At 43.6% G+C, this 16,440-nt stretch overlaps 1 protein-coding gene across 1 annotated transcript in view; it reads left to right on the top strand.

Moving 5' to 3' along the window:
• Window positions 1-16,440, top strand: part of LOC141257684 (two pore channel protein 2-like) — a 105,235-nt gene that overhangs the window by 15,576 nt on the left and 73,219 nt on the right. Inside the window, exon 2 of the mRNA XM_073672529.1 lies at window positions 7,943-8,025. Coding sequence (XP_073528630.1) covers window positions 7,943-8,025 — 83 coding nt within the window. The remainder of the gene's footprint in view (window positions 1-7,942; window positions 8,026-16,440) is intronic.

Below are 16,440 nucleotides of genomic sequence, written 5' to 3'. Positions count from 1 at the left end.
CAGAAAGGACTAGTTGACTCTTTCTATATGTTTGAGAATGTTTTCTGCAATTTTGTGTTTTAAGTGGTAACTAATAAAAGTTATATTTCAGGGGTTCATTTCTATGTTAGCTATGTTTGATTGTTAGTCTGTTGACACAATTGTTCTATGCTCATAGAATAACATTGTACTTGGCAATAGATGGCTAGATTACACAGGATGTTGCACTGCCAAGAACTATTATATTTAAGTTTAAAAATTATTTCACTCAAGGAACTAGTGTTTGGCTCGTTCATCTGGTGACTGGCAGCCTGTGTAGCCAGCCCTATAGTCTGTTCCCGATTATTGGCTAGTGTAAATGCACCTTCAATGTTTAATAGTACTATAGAATGCATCAAATCAAAACTGGTTCCTACATAATCTGCAGTTTGATGGTGGCTCATGACAACTCTCATCTCCTTACCATTTTTTGGTTATACTGGGAGTTGTAGTTTCATGCAGAGGTGGACAAACTATTGGTGCAGCCACAGAGGCGTAGCTAGGGGTTCAGCTCAGGGGGGTGAAACATCTGAGTGGGCCCCTAACCAGGTAACCGTGTGTACAACTACGATGGCGCAGCCTAACCATAGGTATAGAGGAACCTCAGCAGATGACAGTGCTGTTACTGAAAATCCCTATACAAAGATTACCACTGATATTACCGCCATATAGTGACCATATAGTGGTAGATACCAGTGCTACAGAATACATAAGAGATTATAGTGCAGTTGTTGATTGTGATTTACAGGTACATTCTTCCTGATTGAGTCGTTCACTTTTCCCGTCTTTTCTATTTGGTCCAGGCCAATATCACGACTTCTCCAGCAATGACTCGACTGCAGAGATTACAAAGACTCTTCTCACATTTTCTTGCACCGTCCCCATCTATGCCCAACCTGCACAAACTCCCCATCCTGCTGTCAGCCCAATGCAGAGCCGCTGCTGTCGTATGTGTCACGGTTACTGATCCTCTTCGTACCCCACATAATCATGGTCAACCCCCCTGTCTCTTACAAAGTAAAATGTCTCCTTTTTGCCCTTTTTAGATGGTAAAATTGCGCCTAAGAAAATGTTAATGCCCTGTACAAATGCCCTAGAACAGTGCCCACATAACAATTATGCTTCTTAAGTGCCCACTTAAGATTTAATAATGTCCTGAGTCCCCCATATATAGTTCCCCTCTACACAGCATGATACCCCCCACAGCTCCCACATACACAGCACGCTGGGACCACAGCTCCCTATGCATAGCATGATGGGCCCCACTGTAGCCCCCCACACTGTGTGATGGCTCTCAGTAGCCCCCCACACTGTATGATGGCTCACAGTAGCCCCCCCACACTGTATGATGGCTCACAGTAGCCCCCCACACTGTATGATGGCTCTCAGTAGCCCCCCCTCACTGTATGATGGCTCTCAGTAGCCCCCCCTCACTGTATGATGGCTCTCAGTAGCCCCCCCCCACACTGCATGATGGCTCTCAGTAGCCCCCCCACACACACACACACTGTATGATGGCTCTCAGGAGCCCCCCCACACTGTATGATGGCTCTCAGGAGCCCCCCCACACTGTATGATGGCTCTCAGGAGCCCCCCCACACTGTATGATGGCTCTCAGGAGCCCCCCCACACTGTATGATGGCTCCCAGGAGCCCTCCCCACACACACACTGATGGCTCTCTGGAGCCCCCCCACACACACACTGATGGCTCTCAGGAGCCCCCCCGCCCACACTGTATGATGGCTCTCTGGAGCCCCCCCCCCCACACACACTGTATGATGGCTCTCAGGAGCCCCCCCCACACTGTATGATGGCTCTCAGGAGCCCCCCCCACATTGTATGATGGCTCTCAGGAGCCCCCCCCACACTGTATGATGGCTCTCAGGAGCCCCCCCCCCACACTGTATGATGGCTCTCGGTAGCCCCCCCCACACTGCATGATGCCTCTCGGTAGCCCCCCCCCCACACTGCATGATGCCTCTCGGTAGCCCCCCCCCCACACTGCATGATGCCTCTCGGTAGCCCCCCCCCACACTGCATGATGGCTCTCGGTAGCCCCCCCCCACTGCATGATGCCTCTCGGTAGCCCCCCCCACACTGCATGATGCCTCTCGGTAGCCCCCCCCACACTGCATGATGGCTCTCGGTAGCCCCCCCCCACACTGCATGATGGCTCTCGGTAGCCCCCCCCCACACTGCATGATGGCTCTCGGTAGCCCCCCCCCCACACTGCATGATGGCTCTCGGTAGCCCCCCCCCACACTGCATGATGGCTCTCGGTAGCCCCCCCCCCACACTGCATGATGGCTCTCGGTAGCCCCCCCCCCCCACACTGCATGATGGCTCTCGGTAGCCCCCCCCCCACACTGCATGATGGCTCTCTGTAGCCCCCCCCACACTGCATGATGGCTCTCGGTAGCCCCCCCCACACTGTATGATGGCTCTCGGTAGCCCCCCCCCACACTGTATGATGGCTCTCGGTAGCCCCCCCCACACTGTATGATGGCTCTCGGTAGCCCCCCCCACACTGTATGATGGCTCTCGGTAGCCCCCCCCCACACTGTATGATGGCTCTCGGTAGCCCCCCCCCCCACACTGTATGATGGCTCTCGGTAGCCCCCCCCCCCCACACTGTATGATGGCTCTCGGTAGCCCCCCCCCACACTGTATGATGGCTCTCGGTAGCCCCCCCACACTGTATGATGGCTCTCGGTAGCCCCCCCCCACACTGTATGATGGCTCTCGGTAGCCCCCCCCACACTGTATGATGGCTCTCGGTAGCCCCCCCCCACACTGTATGATGGCTCTCGGTAGCCCCCCCCCACACTGTATGATGGCTCTCGGTAGCCCCCCCCACACTGTATGATGGCTCTCGGTAGCCCCCCCCCCACACTGTATGATGGCTCTCGGTAGCCCCCCCCCACACTGTATGATGGCTCTCGGTAGCCCCCCCCCCCACACTGTATGATGGCTCTCGGTAGCCCCCCCCCCACACTGTATGATGGCTCTCGGTAGCCCCCCCCACACTGTATGATGGCTCTCGGTAGCCCCCCCCCCCACACTGTATGATGGCTCTCGGTAGCCCCCCCCCCCACACTGTATGATGGCTCTCGGTAGCCCCCCCCACACTGTATGATGGCTCTCAGGAGCCCCCCCCCACACACACTGTATGATGGCTCTCAGGAGCCCCCCTCCCACATTGTATGGATGGCCCCCAGTAGTTGCCTCACACTGCATGGATGGCCCCTACAGTAGTTGCCCCCACGCGTAAAAATAAAAACCATATATACTTCCCTAACTATTTATCCTGAGGAGTCTGTCGGCACACAAGACCAGGTGGCACCCTTTGCCACTCCGGTAACTACGCTGCTATGCAGCCATACAGGTGCACAAGAGGTAAAACAGTCCACTTCTACCTTCAAAGCAGGTGGAATTGTGCACTATGATAAGCTATTGGACTGCAACGGGCCCATATATTGTTTTTGCACAGGAGCCCTCCTCAGTCTTATCCACTCCTGGTTTCATACAATACAAATGGGGACTGTCCTGACATTACAATTGATTGATTTACTAAGGTTTGTGCTATATTTATGAACTTTTGGTGATGATGGTGCTGTAATCATGCATTTGTGGTGTTGCTGGTGCTGTACTCGTGTATTCATGATGGATCTAGAGTTTAATTCATGTATTTATGGTAGTTCTTGTGCTGCATTCCTATATTGATGATGGTTTTGGTGCTGTATACATGAATTGATAATGGTTCTGGTGCTGCATTCCTTATGGTAATGATGATGATTCTGGTGATACATTCAAGTACTAATGCTGGGTCTGCTGCTCTATTGATTTACTGATAGTGGTGATGTATTCCTGTACTGATGGTGTTTCTGTTAATGCATTCTTCTACTGATGCTGCACTCCTGTACTGACACTGGTGCTGGTGCAGAATTTGTGTATTGATTTATTATTGATGCTTTATACATATACAGATGCTGGTTCTGGTGCTGAATTCATGTACTGCCAGTGGTTTTGGTATTACTTTCATGTACTGATGATGATTCTGGTGCCGCATTCATATCCTGATGGTGGTTCTCCTGTTGTATTCCTGATTAATTATTGATGCATTTGTTGATAATTTATGCTCATGTATTGATGCTTTATGCGTGTATTAATGATGTTCTGGTACTGTATGCATGGATTGTTGATTGTCTTGGTACTAATGGTGGTTATGGTAATGCTTTCATGTACTGATGGTAGTTCTATGCTGTGTAGCTACGCAAGGTATTTCCATCCACCGCCAGCACCCAGAAGGGCAGATTAGTTATGGATGCTGGATGTCTCCACTAATCAGATATTGATCTATCCTACAGAAAAAATCCTGGACAACCTCTTTAAGGGTTAATACATCTGTATTGATGTTAGGGACATTAAACTTTTGGATTTTGGTGTGGAGTACAGAAAAACTGGGAGTCACTCTTATCTGTGTGCTGTGTAATCTGTGTAGGAAACCTGCTATAAATGTGAATCCCACCCTCCTTTTCTTTAGTGATGGAAAAGGAATTAAAAGATTGAACTTCGGATTATGTTTGTCCTTCTTTTTAGAAGTCTGTGTACTTATGCACATGAGCGATGTTCAGTCTGCACAAACTGCAATCAGTCATGCAATACCTACATTGGCGCAACTTAATAAGTATGTTAGGCACACTTCCTTATATTGCCTTAAGAATAGTTTGTTACATTAATATTTTGTCCCAAAATATGGTTAATGCCTATCGACTATATATATATATATATATATATATATATATATATATATATATATATATATATATATATATATATATATATATATATATATATATATATATATATATATATATATATATATTTATATATATATATATATATTTTTTTTTTTGCACTGTCCTAAAGTTACACAGGTTAAAACTAGACCAGACCGAAAAAGCAAAAAATGATCACAGTGGTGCATACTGTAGGATAAACTTGCTGCATCTTGCTAAACCCTCTTCCTCTTTCTTCATAGCTGCCTTATTGTTTTCACACTGTTCATAGATCTGTACATTTTAAGACCCCGCTTAGCAACTACCTCTTTTCGATACATTTTAAAACTGTTTAGTGATCTGTAAAAAGTGTCTAAAATAAATAACAATTTTGGCACATGGAATACATTCCACTTTTTCATGCAATCTTTGCAGAATGCTGTCTCACTTTGCTTGGTTACTCTCAACCACTATATCCATGATCAGATTTTAGTTGTCAGAAATTAATTTTTTGTGTAAACGTGCAGTTTGTCATCTATTTCAAATAAATATTCAGTAATAAAGCATAATAAAAGGCACACTGGCAAAAAATGCCCAGAATTGGGCAGTCTAAATGTTATTTATTTCTTATACTAATATTAAATGCTGATATATTTTCTTTGCATTCCCTGTATTGTAGTGATTTTATGAAACTGTTGTCCTTGGCATTTCAATACCCCCAATGTAAAATCTCTAAAATGCCTCCTACCTACCTTGTATAATGTATATTATTGTAAGGGAAATGTATAACAGCAGTAAAGTTACATTTAGTTGACAAAAGGAAAAACTGAATTTACCAGCATTGCAAGAACAAAGGGGCAAACATGGCACTTCAGCTCTGAGGCTAAACTTCAAAGGGTTAACAAAGGGTCATAACAAAGCTGAATATTTCTTATGTACTGTAGCTAGAGAAACAGGATATTTTGAAATGCAAGGCCCTGACCCATAAATTAGCCCACTGTCGAGTCACAAATAGCAATTTTTAAATTGTCCAATCCAGGCTGTGCCGAACCCAGGTTCAAGCATATAAAAGCTAGGTTGCACAAAAGAAAGTAGTTTGCATGTGCGTGCCTGCCTATGCTCGTTCTGATCCATAATTCATTTCTCCTTCCCTGAAGGAAACAGAAGATAACTGTAGATTGGAATGTTTAGGTACTTCTCTTTTTATTTTATAACTGTTATGCATATTTGTGTTTTATTTTTACCTTTTTATATCTTATCCTGTAAGCACTGTATTTTTATATTAAAGTTTAAATCTTTAATAAGGTTGATCCTTGTATGCTCTAAAGAATCCAAAGCTTTTCAGAGAGTGTCACCTTTTTTTTTTTTTTTTTTTTTTTTTGATTGCCAGAGAGTAGCATATTTTGGGGACTCATCAGCCTGGGTGTTTGATGGGTGGTGGCAGCGTGTTGTGTGGCCGGGGTGTGTGGATTGTATTGAGGATGTGATTTATGCGCACTATATAGCATGTAACAGAGGTTGAGTGCTGGATTGAGTGAGAGGAGATGAATTAACCCTTGCGGACACACCCACGCAGGGCCGCAATCAGGGCATTATTTCCCTTACTGGCGTATGGGGCTCGGTGAGCAGAGGGGCCCGCACTGGGGCTCCCCTCCGTTCTGCTTCTGCTCACTGAGTCACAGCAAACTGAAGTTGTGTTTTTTTTTGTTTGTTTGTTTTCTTATGTCAGCATCTGTGCTGATTTCTGTCTCTCAGGGGGCGGCACAATCCTCCTGCACAGTTATCCTCTTGCAGCTGGAGCACTGTGCCACCCCCTGAGAGATAGCACTCAGCGCTGCAGTGCAGGCTGCTCGGGAGCAGACCTGATATAGGGTATGACCACTCACCCCAGCCTGCAGTCAGCAGCGGAGCCAGGAGCTGAGCAGCCAATCCCTCCCCTCCAGCAGAGTCATAGCTATCAGACTATAGAGCAACATGGAGGGGTGGGGCTAAATGGAGGGGGTGGAGCCACAGACAACCAGGGAGAAGAAGACAGAAGGAAAGAAAGAAAAGAGCGGGAGATAGACAAGAGGGGGGCATGAGGCAGAGGAGGGGGGGGGCATGAGACACGAGAGACAGCTGAGGGGTCTGTATATAATATCTCTCACTTGACTTGCCCCCTTTTTTCCTGCACTTCTGTCTTCACTCTTGTCTGCCTGCAGTATATTGGCAATGCATGCCAGTACTGCTTATACTTTGATAAATTTATCCTTCATGATAAATTGACTATATGATTGTGTGTCCTTTTCTAAAAAGTTCGTGGGATGGAGGCGGAGCTAGGGGGGGGGTTTCAAGGGGGCCCGAAAATGTCAGTATGGGGCCCTGAAATTCCTGGTTGCAGCCTTGCACCCACGTTGTGTTGGGAAGTGTATACGTGACAAATATTGGTGATGTTTTTTTTATTTTTTATTATGGCAATTGGTTCTCTGGACTCCATTATTTATCAAGGAATTGGTGTGACTGTAATCTCTGATCTTCATATAACCATGTTCACAAAGATTTTAAAGAGTATACATCTGGGTGAAAAATGTCCCCAATCCATTTTAATAAGAAGCCCATGTCGCTGATGTGAACTGATGCAGAACTTTTCAATGATTTGCAAATGTTTTCGCAAAGTGACGTTATCAAATTGATTCACACGTGAATTCTGCAGCATGTACCCACAAAGTAATCCACATGTGGGCCCAAGGAAGTAAAAATTGCAAATTCGGGCGAGTGTGTCAGCCACAATGTTGACCTCCTTCTTCATCTGAACACACCCTTACAACGTGGCTGACAAAATGCCATAGTGAATATGTTGCCAGTCCCACAAGTTGCTTTCAGAAAGTTGCTGCGGAGACTGATTACCCAAATGGGTTTTATCCCTAGTCGCACCTACTCGACAGCTTTAATGTGTTGATTTTGGAAGACAATTGCCCTGAATTCAAAAAATGCATAACAGTAGAAGGGACCTTTTATGGTCTTCAAGACTTTGGGGCCCAGTCAAAATTTATACTACTATACCCCTTATTACTGCATCACGTAGTTTATTGATGTTTTTAGTTTGCTCTCCTATATTCTGAACTGTACATTTTGGTTTATATTATATCATTTTTCTTTTTGTTAGAAATTACTTCTGGCTGCTGCCTATGTTTATGATGCTCAGTACAACAGAAATATTCCTTTTGAAACATCACCTGAAGCGATCAGGTGAGTATGATCTAGTATAATGTATATAAAGCAAATGCCAAAATAGAATGTGAGACTAATTGGAAATTGAATAAAATATAAGACTCTATTAAATTACATAAATCTAATTTTAAATAAAATTATAAAATACACATGGGTAAAGACCTAAAACAAGGTGGGACAGCCTGGATTATCTATTAGATTGCTGCACAAGGAGACCGCAGGATGCAGTATGGGCACATGAATGGTGGGAACCACCAGGCCTTCCAAAAGTAAGAGGGATGTGTGGAGATGAATGAGTTAGGGGTACAAATGACCCAAGTACAACCCACCCCCTCCACTGAATACACCCCAACGATCCTAAGAAGTGCAGCCACGTAGAAATTTCCTGAAACATCACTCCACTATGCTCTGGGACTAATAGTTCCACCCAGATAGATCTCCCAAGTACCAGGTCCCCACCGTACCCGACTTGCAGTTTGCTTCAACGTCTTCATCCTAGTAGCAGTTGTAGAGGTAATTTGTCACCAGCTTTATACTCGGTCATGTAGGACTTGAAAATACAAGGACGTCGATACCTATAAATATCTTTAAAAAAATCCTTTTTTGGACATGTATGCTAATCAAAATAAAAGTGCATTGGGAGTGGACCGATGCACAGTGATTGCATCAGTTTCATCATTACACCCTGCCCAGTGCCACACTGCTTGATTGCCAGCTCGGCTGTTCTGTCCAAAAAAAATAATGGAGCAGCTGGCATTTGCAAATTGGGGATATTTAATTGTTGCTGTAGGGCTAATGTGGCCCTTCTCCTATAATGCCTTTTTCTCCCTGATTAACATTTTGCTTGAATACTGACATCACTGATGGCCAAGTCTAAGTCCCACTCATGGTTTGTTCATTTGTATACACTCCGTGGCTTCATATACCAGAGCAGGGGTGCACAACCTTGTTTGATCTGAGGGCCAATTTGTTAGATTGAACCAACCCCAAGGGCCACAATAAAACTTGAGTATTGTAAATATTACTTTCTGAGAGCATATTGACCGTATGCGCCATAAATGTCTAGTAGGTGCTACTTCTAATTGTAGAACTCCCACTTATCCGGAGGATAAAGGTCCCTTCTCCACACTTACAATGCAGAAAGGAAGAGGCCAAACATTCAGCTTTCTCCATTGTAGTTTAAGGGGTTGTCTGGTCAAAACTAACTAGCACCTATCTACACAATAGGTGATAACTTGATGATTGTGGGGGTCTGACTGCTGGGACTCACAAAGATCGGGAGAATAGAGAATTTGTATCCTCGTCAGAATGAGTGGCAGTGCACTTGCTCAACTGCTGCTCCATTCATTCCCTACAGGGCTGCTGAGCACTGCGCTCCACTTTTTCTGGCAGCTCCATTGTGAATGAATGGAACAGCATTCCACCTGCTACTCCATAATGTAACAGGAATGATAATGCCCCATCACGCATGTTCTGCCTAATGGTGTGAGTCTCAGCAGATGGATCCTCACTGATCATTAAGTTCTAACCTATTCTGTGGATAATCTTTTATGTGAGATTCTGAAACAATCAAGTGTTTCCCTTATCCCATAAGATTCAATGAATATAGCAGCACTCATGCATGGTCACTTCATCTCATAATTTCCTTTCCGTGCTATGCGATTTCCCCATTATGCCAAATATTTGGGGGCCCCAGAGATGGACACAATCACCATTACTAGCTGTCCCTATGCTGCTACCCACCACTCCTCTTCTCCTTGATATGCAAAATACATGTGAACAGCTAAGCTACCAGACACGGTGAAACATATGTAACCAGATGGGTGAGGGCCACATAGAAAGGTTTCGCAGTCTGCGTGTAGCCTCTGGGCTGGAGGTTGTGCACCCCTGCACTACAGCTTCATTGTAGCAGTTTACTAACATAAAATCTACTCGTAAGTCCTCATTTAAAAACACAGATGAAATGAAGTTAAAACAGCAGGTATTGTTATGCCATGCTTTTGCATTGGTGTTGTAGTGTACAGTGGGTACAGAAAGTAATTAACTCTTTGTTTCGTTGCAGCCATTTGGTTAATTCTAAAAAGTTCATTTTTCTCATTAAAGTACACTCTGCACCCAATTTTGACTTAAAAAAAAAAAACAGAAATGTAGAAATATTTGCAAATTTATTAAAAAAGAAAAGCCATGAGTCTTCTTGGGAATGATGCAACAAGTTTCTCACACGTGGATTTGGGGATCCTCTGCCATTCTTCCTTGCAGATCCTCTCCAGTTCTGTCAGGTTGATTGGTGAACGTTGGTGGACAGCCATTTTCAGGTCTCTCCAGAGATGCCCAATTGGGTTTAGGTTAGGGCTCTGGCTGAGCCAGTCAAGAATGGTCACAGTGTTGTTCTGAAGCCACTCCTTTGTTATTTTAGCTGTGTGCTTAGGGTCATTGTCTTGTTGGAAGGTGAACCTTCGGCCAAGTCTGAGGTCCAGAGCACTCTGGAAGAGGTTTTCATCCAGGATATCTCTGTACTTGGCCACATTCATGTTTCCTTCAATTGCAACCAGTCGTCCTGTCCCTGCAGCTGAAAAACACCCCCATAGCATGATGCTGCGACCACCATGTTTCACTGTTGGGATTGTATTGGGCAGGTGATGAACAGTGCTTGGTTTTCTCCACACATACCGCTTAGAATTATCACCAAAAAGTTCTATCTTTGTCTCATCAGACCAGAGAATCTTATCTCTCATAGACTGGGAGTCCTTCATGTGTTTTTGAGCAAACTATATGTGGGCTTTGAAAGGTCTTACACTGAAGAGAGGCTTCTGTCGGGCCACTCTGCTATAAAGGCCCGACTGGTGGAGGGCTGCAGTGATAGTTGACTTTGTGGAACTTTATCCCATCTCCCTACTGCATCTCTGGAGCTCAGCTACAATGATCTTGGGGTTCTTCTTTACCTCTCTCACCAAGGCTCTTCTCCCACGACTGCTTAGTTTGTCTGGACGGCCAGGTCTAGGAAGACTTCTGGTGGTCCCAAACTTCTTCCATTTAAGGATTATGGAGGTCACTGTGCTCTTAGGAACCTTGAGTACTGCAGAAATTCTTTTGTAACGTTGGCCAGATCTGTGCCTTGCCACAGTTCTGTCTCTGAGCTCCTTGGGCAGTTCCTTTTGAGCTCATGACTCTCATTTGGGCTGACATGCACTGTGAGCTGTGAGGTCTTATATAGACAGGTGTGTGCCTTTCCAAATCAAGTCCTATCAGTTTAATTAAACACAGCTGGACTCCAATGAAGGAGTAGAACCATCTCAAGGAGGATCACAAGGAAATGGACAGCATGTGACTTAAATATGAGTGTCTGAGCAAATGGTCTGAATACTTATGACCATGTGATATTTCAGTTTTTCTTTTTTAATAAATTTGCAAAATTTCTACATTTGTTTTTTTCAGTCAAGATGGGGTGCAGAGTGTACATTAACCCCTTTACAACCCATGCCATATTAGTACGCACATTTGCGATCCCCCCCTGTTCAGTGAGGGCTGCTGCGCTGAGCCCTCTCTGAACCGAGCAAATGTCAGCTGATTCTTATAGCTGACATGTGCCCGCAACAGCCCCGGGTGGAATCGCGATCCACCCGCGGCTGTTAACATGTTAAATGTCGCTGTCAATCTCCGACAGCGGCATTTAACGCGCGCTTCCGGGTAGCGCGTCATAAGCCCCGCCCATCGGCGACCCCCGTCACGTGATCGCGGGTCACCTATGGGTGGGCATGACAACCCAGGGTCTGCAGCAGACGCCTGTGGTTGTCATGATCTTGTCGCTATGAGTGCCACCTAGTGGTCGGCGCTCATAGCACAGGACCATTTCTGCTGCATGCAGGGGATCTGCTCGTCCCCTGTATGTAGCAGAGCCGATCAAACAAGTGCTGCTTCTAGTCTCCTATGGAGACTATTGAAGCAAGCAAAAAGTGAAAAAAAAAAAGTTTTTAAAAATATAAAAAAATTAAAAAAATATAAAAGTTTAAATCACCACCCCTTTTGCCCCATTCAAAATAAAATATATATATATATATATATATAAAAAAAAAAAACCTGTATAGACATATTTGGTATCGCCGCGTTCAGAATCGCCCAATCTATCAATATAAAAAAAGAATTAATCCGATCGGTAAACGGTGTAACGAGAAAAAAATTCTAAACGCCAGAATTACGTTTTTTGGTCGCCGCAAAATTGCAATAACGGGCGATCAAAACATCGGATCTACCCCAAAATGTTATCAATAAAAATGTCAGCCCGGCGCGCAAAAAATAAGCCCTCACCCAGCCCCAGATCCCGAAAAATGAAGACGCTACTGGTCTCGGAAAATGGCGCTATTTTTTTTTTTTTTTTTTTTTAACCAAATTTTGGAATTTTTTTTTCACCACTCAAATATAAAAGAACCTATACATGTTTGGTGTCTATGAACTCGTAATGACCTGTAGAATAAGAATGGCAGGTCAGTTTTAGCATTCAGGGAACATGGTAAAAAAAAATAAATAAAAAACAACTGTGGTATTGCACTTTTTTTTGCAATTTTACCGCACTTGGAATTTTTTTCCCGTACACGATATGGTAAAACTAGTAATGGCGTTGAAAAGTACAACTCGTCCCGCAAAAAATAAGCCCTCACATGGCCATATTGACCAAAAAACAAAAACGCTATGGCTCTGGGAACAAGGGGAGCAAAAAAAACAAAAAGCAAAAACGGAAAAAGCTCTGGTCCTTAAGGGGTTAATGAGAAAACAAAAAATGAACTTTTTAGAATTTACCAAATGGCTGCAATGAAACAGAGTGAAAAATGTAAAGGGGTCTGAATACTTTCGTACCCATTGTAGATTTGTGCTGTAGAGCTAGTGTGGACTACCCACTCCCCACACCCAACCAGGCACAGGCTCTCAAAAAACAAATGGTTTGTGAAAATGATTTAGTCAGCATAATGTTTGAACTTTTGGCATAATAATTGTTTTTCTGAAACAGAACCTGAATTTCTAATGCATTTTTTTATTTTCCAATCATTTCTGGACAATATTTCTAGTGAAGGTTACTAAACTCAAACTTCCTTAATTTTTCTTACATTTTCTGTTTATCAGTAAATCAGCGGGAGTATTCATGATGTACTAACCGTAAATGTATCCATTTTATCACCACCGAAAGCAATTTCTCCTTGGGTAGACCGTTCCGCTATTTGAAATTCATGAACTTTCACTTTTTCAGCTTCCCTGAATGCTTTCCAGACTGATGAGGCAAGCTTGCTTTTTCTGCCCAAAAGTGCAAATTAGTGAATTAATGCAGATGCATTACCTAAACTACATTCTTATTTAAAGGGGTTATATCAAATTTGGAAGTTATCTCCTATCTATGTCAGAATGGCTGGTTTATTATTTTTGAAAATTTAGGGTAAGTACACAGGATGTCTTCTTCAAGCAGATTCCACCTGGAATTTGCATGAAAAAAAAGCACTAAACGTCTTTTCTGACTTATTTTAACCACTTCAGGCTTCCAAAGCTGTGAAGTGGCTATAAGATGTGACCTGACTATTCTTCTGGAGGATTCCAAGCAGAAAAGAAAAAGGAAAAATGCATGTGGCATCGCTGCTGCAAAAATGACGAAAGAGACCGCAAAGAAGACGCTTCTGGAGAATGCCAGTGGTATTATTCCTGAAGCGTCTTCTGCTTCAAAAGAAATGCAGTTACGCCGGTGACTAAAAGTTGCCATGTGCACTTGTCCTTAAACTCAGACTTCTTCTCCCTCAATCTCTGTTCTCCTAACTTGTCTGACAGCTTCTTAGTGTCCATTCTTTCTGCTGCTGAGATCTCACACTGCTCAGTACAAGCTGCAGTTGTCAGTCAGGCTGGGTAGTGGAGACTAATTATACTTAGACTCGTGAGCTCGCTCACACTTTAACTGGATTCATAATATGTGTGTTTTAATATCTGGAATATGCAGCCCCTAAGGTATAGGAATTTTTTTTAATAATGTGTGCAGTTTCTACTGTGTAATCTGGTGACAGACGCGCTTTAAATAGGTTACACCTATAACAAAAGGGAATGCTGTGTAATAAGGGACAGCGCTATATACTGGTATAAGAGGGGTTGCTTTACAATATGGGACGAATCAGACTGTGTGCATTACTTAATAGCCTGTTCAGACAGTAGTAAATGACTGCCGATCGGTAACAGTTTACTGATTAGTGGTTGTTTAGTGCCGCCAGTCGGTCCGTGTAAACGTTCTGCTATACAATACTCCTATACAAAATAAATATTTACATCTAATAACTTACTGCTGACATCTCATCTACGAGTTACAGACCTTTTCTTCTTCATCTTGTCAAACTTTCATGACAACATCCTAACGCCAGGACTCTGTCACTTCAGAGTTTGCCGCCTTGAAAATAAAAAAGGTCACATATACAGTACAGACCAAAAGTTTGGACACACCTTCTCGTTTAAAGATTTTTCTGTATTTTCATGACTTTGAAAATTGTACATTCTCACTGAAGGCATCAAAACTATGAATTAACACATGTGGAATTATATACTTAACAAAAAAGTGTGAAACAGCTGAAAATATGTCTTATATTCTAGGTTCTTCAAAGTAGCCACCTTTTGCTTTGATGACTGCTTTGCACACTCTTGGCATTCTCTTGATGAGCTTCAAGAGGTAGTCACCGGAAATGGTCTTCACTTCACAGGTGTGCCCTGTCAGGTTTAATAAGTGGGATTTCTTGCCTTATAAATGGGGTTGGGACCATCAGTTGTGTTGTGCAGAAGTCTGGTGGATACACAGCTGATAGTCTTACTGAGTAGACTGTTAGCTGCTTTTTTCTTGCCATAATACAAATTCTAAGTAAAGAAAAATGAGTGGCTATCATTACTTTAAGAAATGAAGGTCAGTCAGTCTGAAAAATTGGGCAAACTTTGAAAGTGTCCCCAAGTGCAGTTGCAAAAACCATCAAGCGCTACAAAGAAACTGGCTCACATGAGGACCGCCCTAGGAAAGGAAGACCAAGAGTCACCTCTGCTTCTGAGGATAAGTTTATCCGAGTCACCAGCCTCAGAAATCGCAGGTTTACAGCAGCTCAGATTAGAGACCAGGTCAATGCCACACATAGTTCTAGCAGCAGACACATCTCTTCAACAACTGTTAAGAGGAGACTTTGTGCAGCAGGCCTTCATGGTAAAATAGCTGCTAGGAAACCACTGCTAAGGACAGGCAACAAGCAGAAGAGACTTGTTTGGGCTATAGAACGCAAGGAATGGACATTAGACCAGTGGAAATCTGTGCTTTGGTCTGATGAGTCCAAATTTGAGATCTTTGGTTCCAACCACCGTGTCTTTGTGCGACACAGAAAAGGTGAACGGATGGACTCTACATGCCTGGTTCCCACTGTGAAGCATGGAGGAGGAGGTGTGATGGTGTGGGGGTGCTTTGCTGGTGACACTGTTGGGGATTTATTCAAAATTGAAGGCATACTGAACCTGCATGGCTACCACAGCATCTTGCAGCGGCATGCTATTTCACCCGGTTTGCGCTTAGTTGGACCATCATTTATTTTTCAACAGTACAATGACCCCAAACACACCTCCAGCCTGTGCAAGGGCTATTTGACCAAGAAGGAGAGTGATGGGGTGCTACGCCATATTACCTGGCCTCCACAGTCACAAGACCTGAACCCAATCGAGATGGTTTGGGGTGAGCTGGACCACAGAGTGAAGGCAAAAGGGCCAACAAGTGCTAAGCATCTCTGGGAACTCCTTCAAGATTGTTGGAAGACCATTTCTGGTGACTACCTCCTGAAGCTCATCAAGAGAATGCCAAGAGTGTGCAAAGCAGTCAACAAAGCAAAAGGTGGCTACTTTGAAGAACCTAGAATATAAGACATATTTTCAGTTGTATCACACATTTTTGTTAAGTATACAATTCCACATGTGTTAATTCATAGTTTTGATGCCTTCAGTGTGAATGTACAATTTTCATAGTCATGAAAATACAGAAAAATCTTTAAATGAGAAGATGTGTCCAAACTTTTGGTCTGTACTGTATGTATACATTTGTTTCCTGTATTAGCTATTATGCAACCCACCATTCCAAATGTAAATTGATAACCCACCACTGTGCCCCTTGTTAACTATAAGTAGCCACTTTCCCCCCACCCAATAAATATATAAATTAATTAGCCACTGTAGTCTTTCCACCAAATCATTACCAGTCACTCTCCTGCATCCAAAACACCCCACCACTGAGCATTTTCTGCTCACCCATTTCATTATAATTACATGTCCCCCAATTAATTGTCATCTCCTCTCACCCTCCCCCCCCACCCTCAATTCATTATAAAACCGAGTGATTCACTCACTACTTCACTCAGAAAAATTGTTATAACTTCTAAAAGAGACAATCTATCTTGC

This window comes from Phyllobates terribilis, unplaced genomic scaffold (genome assembly GCF_046119375.1).
Source record: "Phyllobates terribilis strain yellow unplaced genomic scaffold, ASM4611937v1 Scaffold_3__8_contigs__length_932513732, whole genome shotgun sequence".
Taxonomy (NCBI): Eukaryota; Metazoa; Chordata; class Amphibia; order Anura; family Dendrobatidae; genus Phyllobates; species Phyllobates terribilis.
The sequence above is the reverse complement of the archived record's forward strand: the minus strand, read 5'-3'. Positions and strand labels throughout refer to the sequence as shown.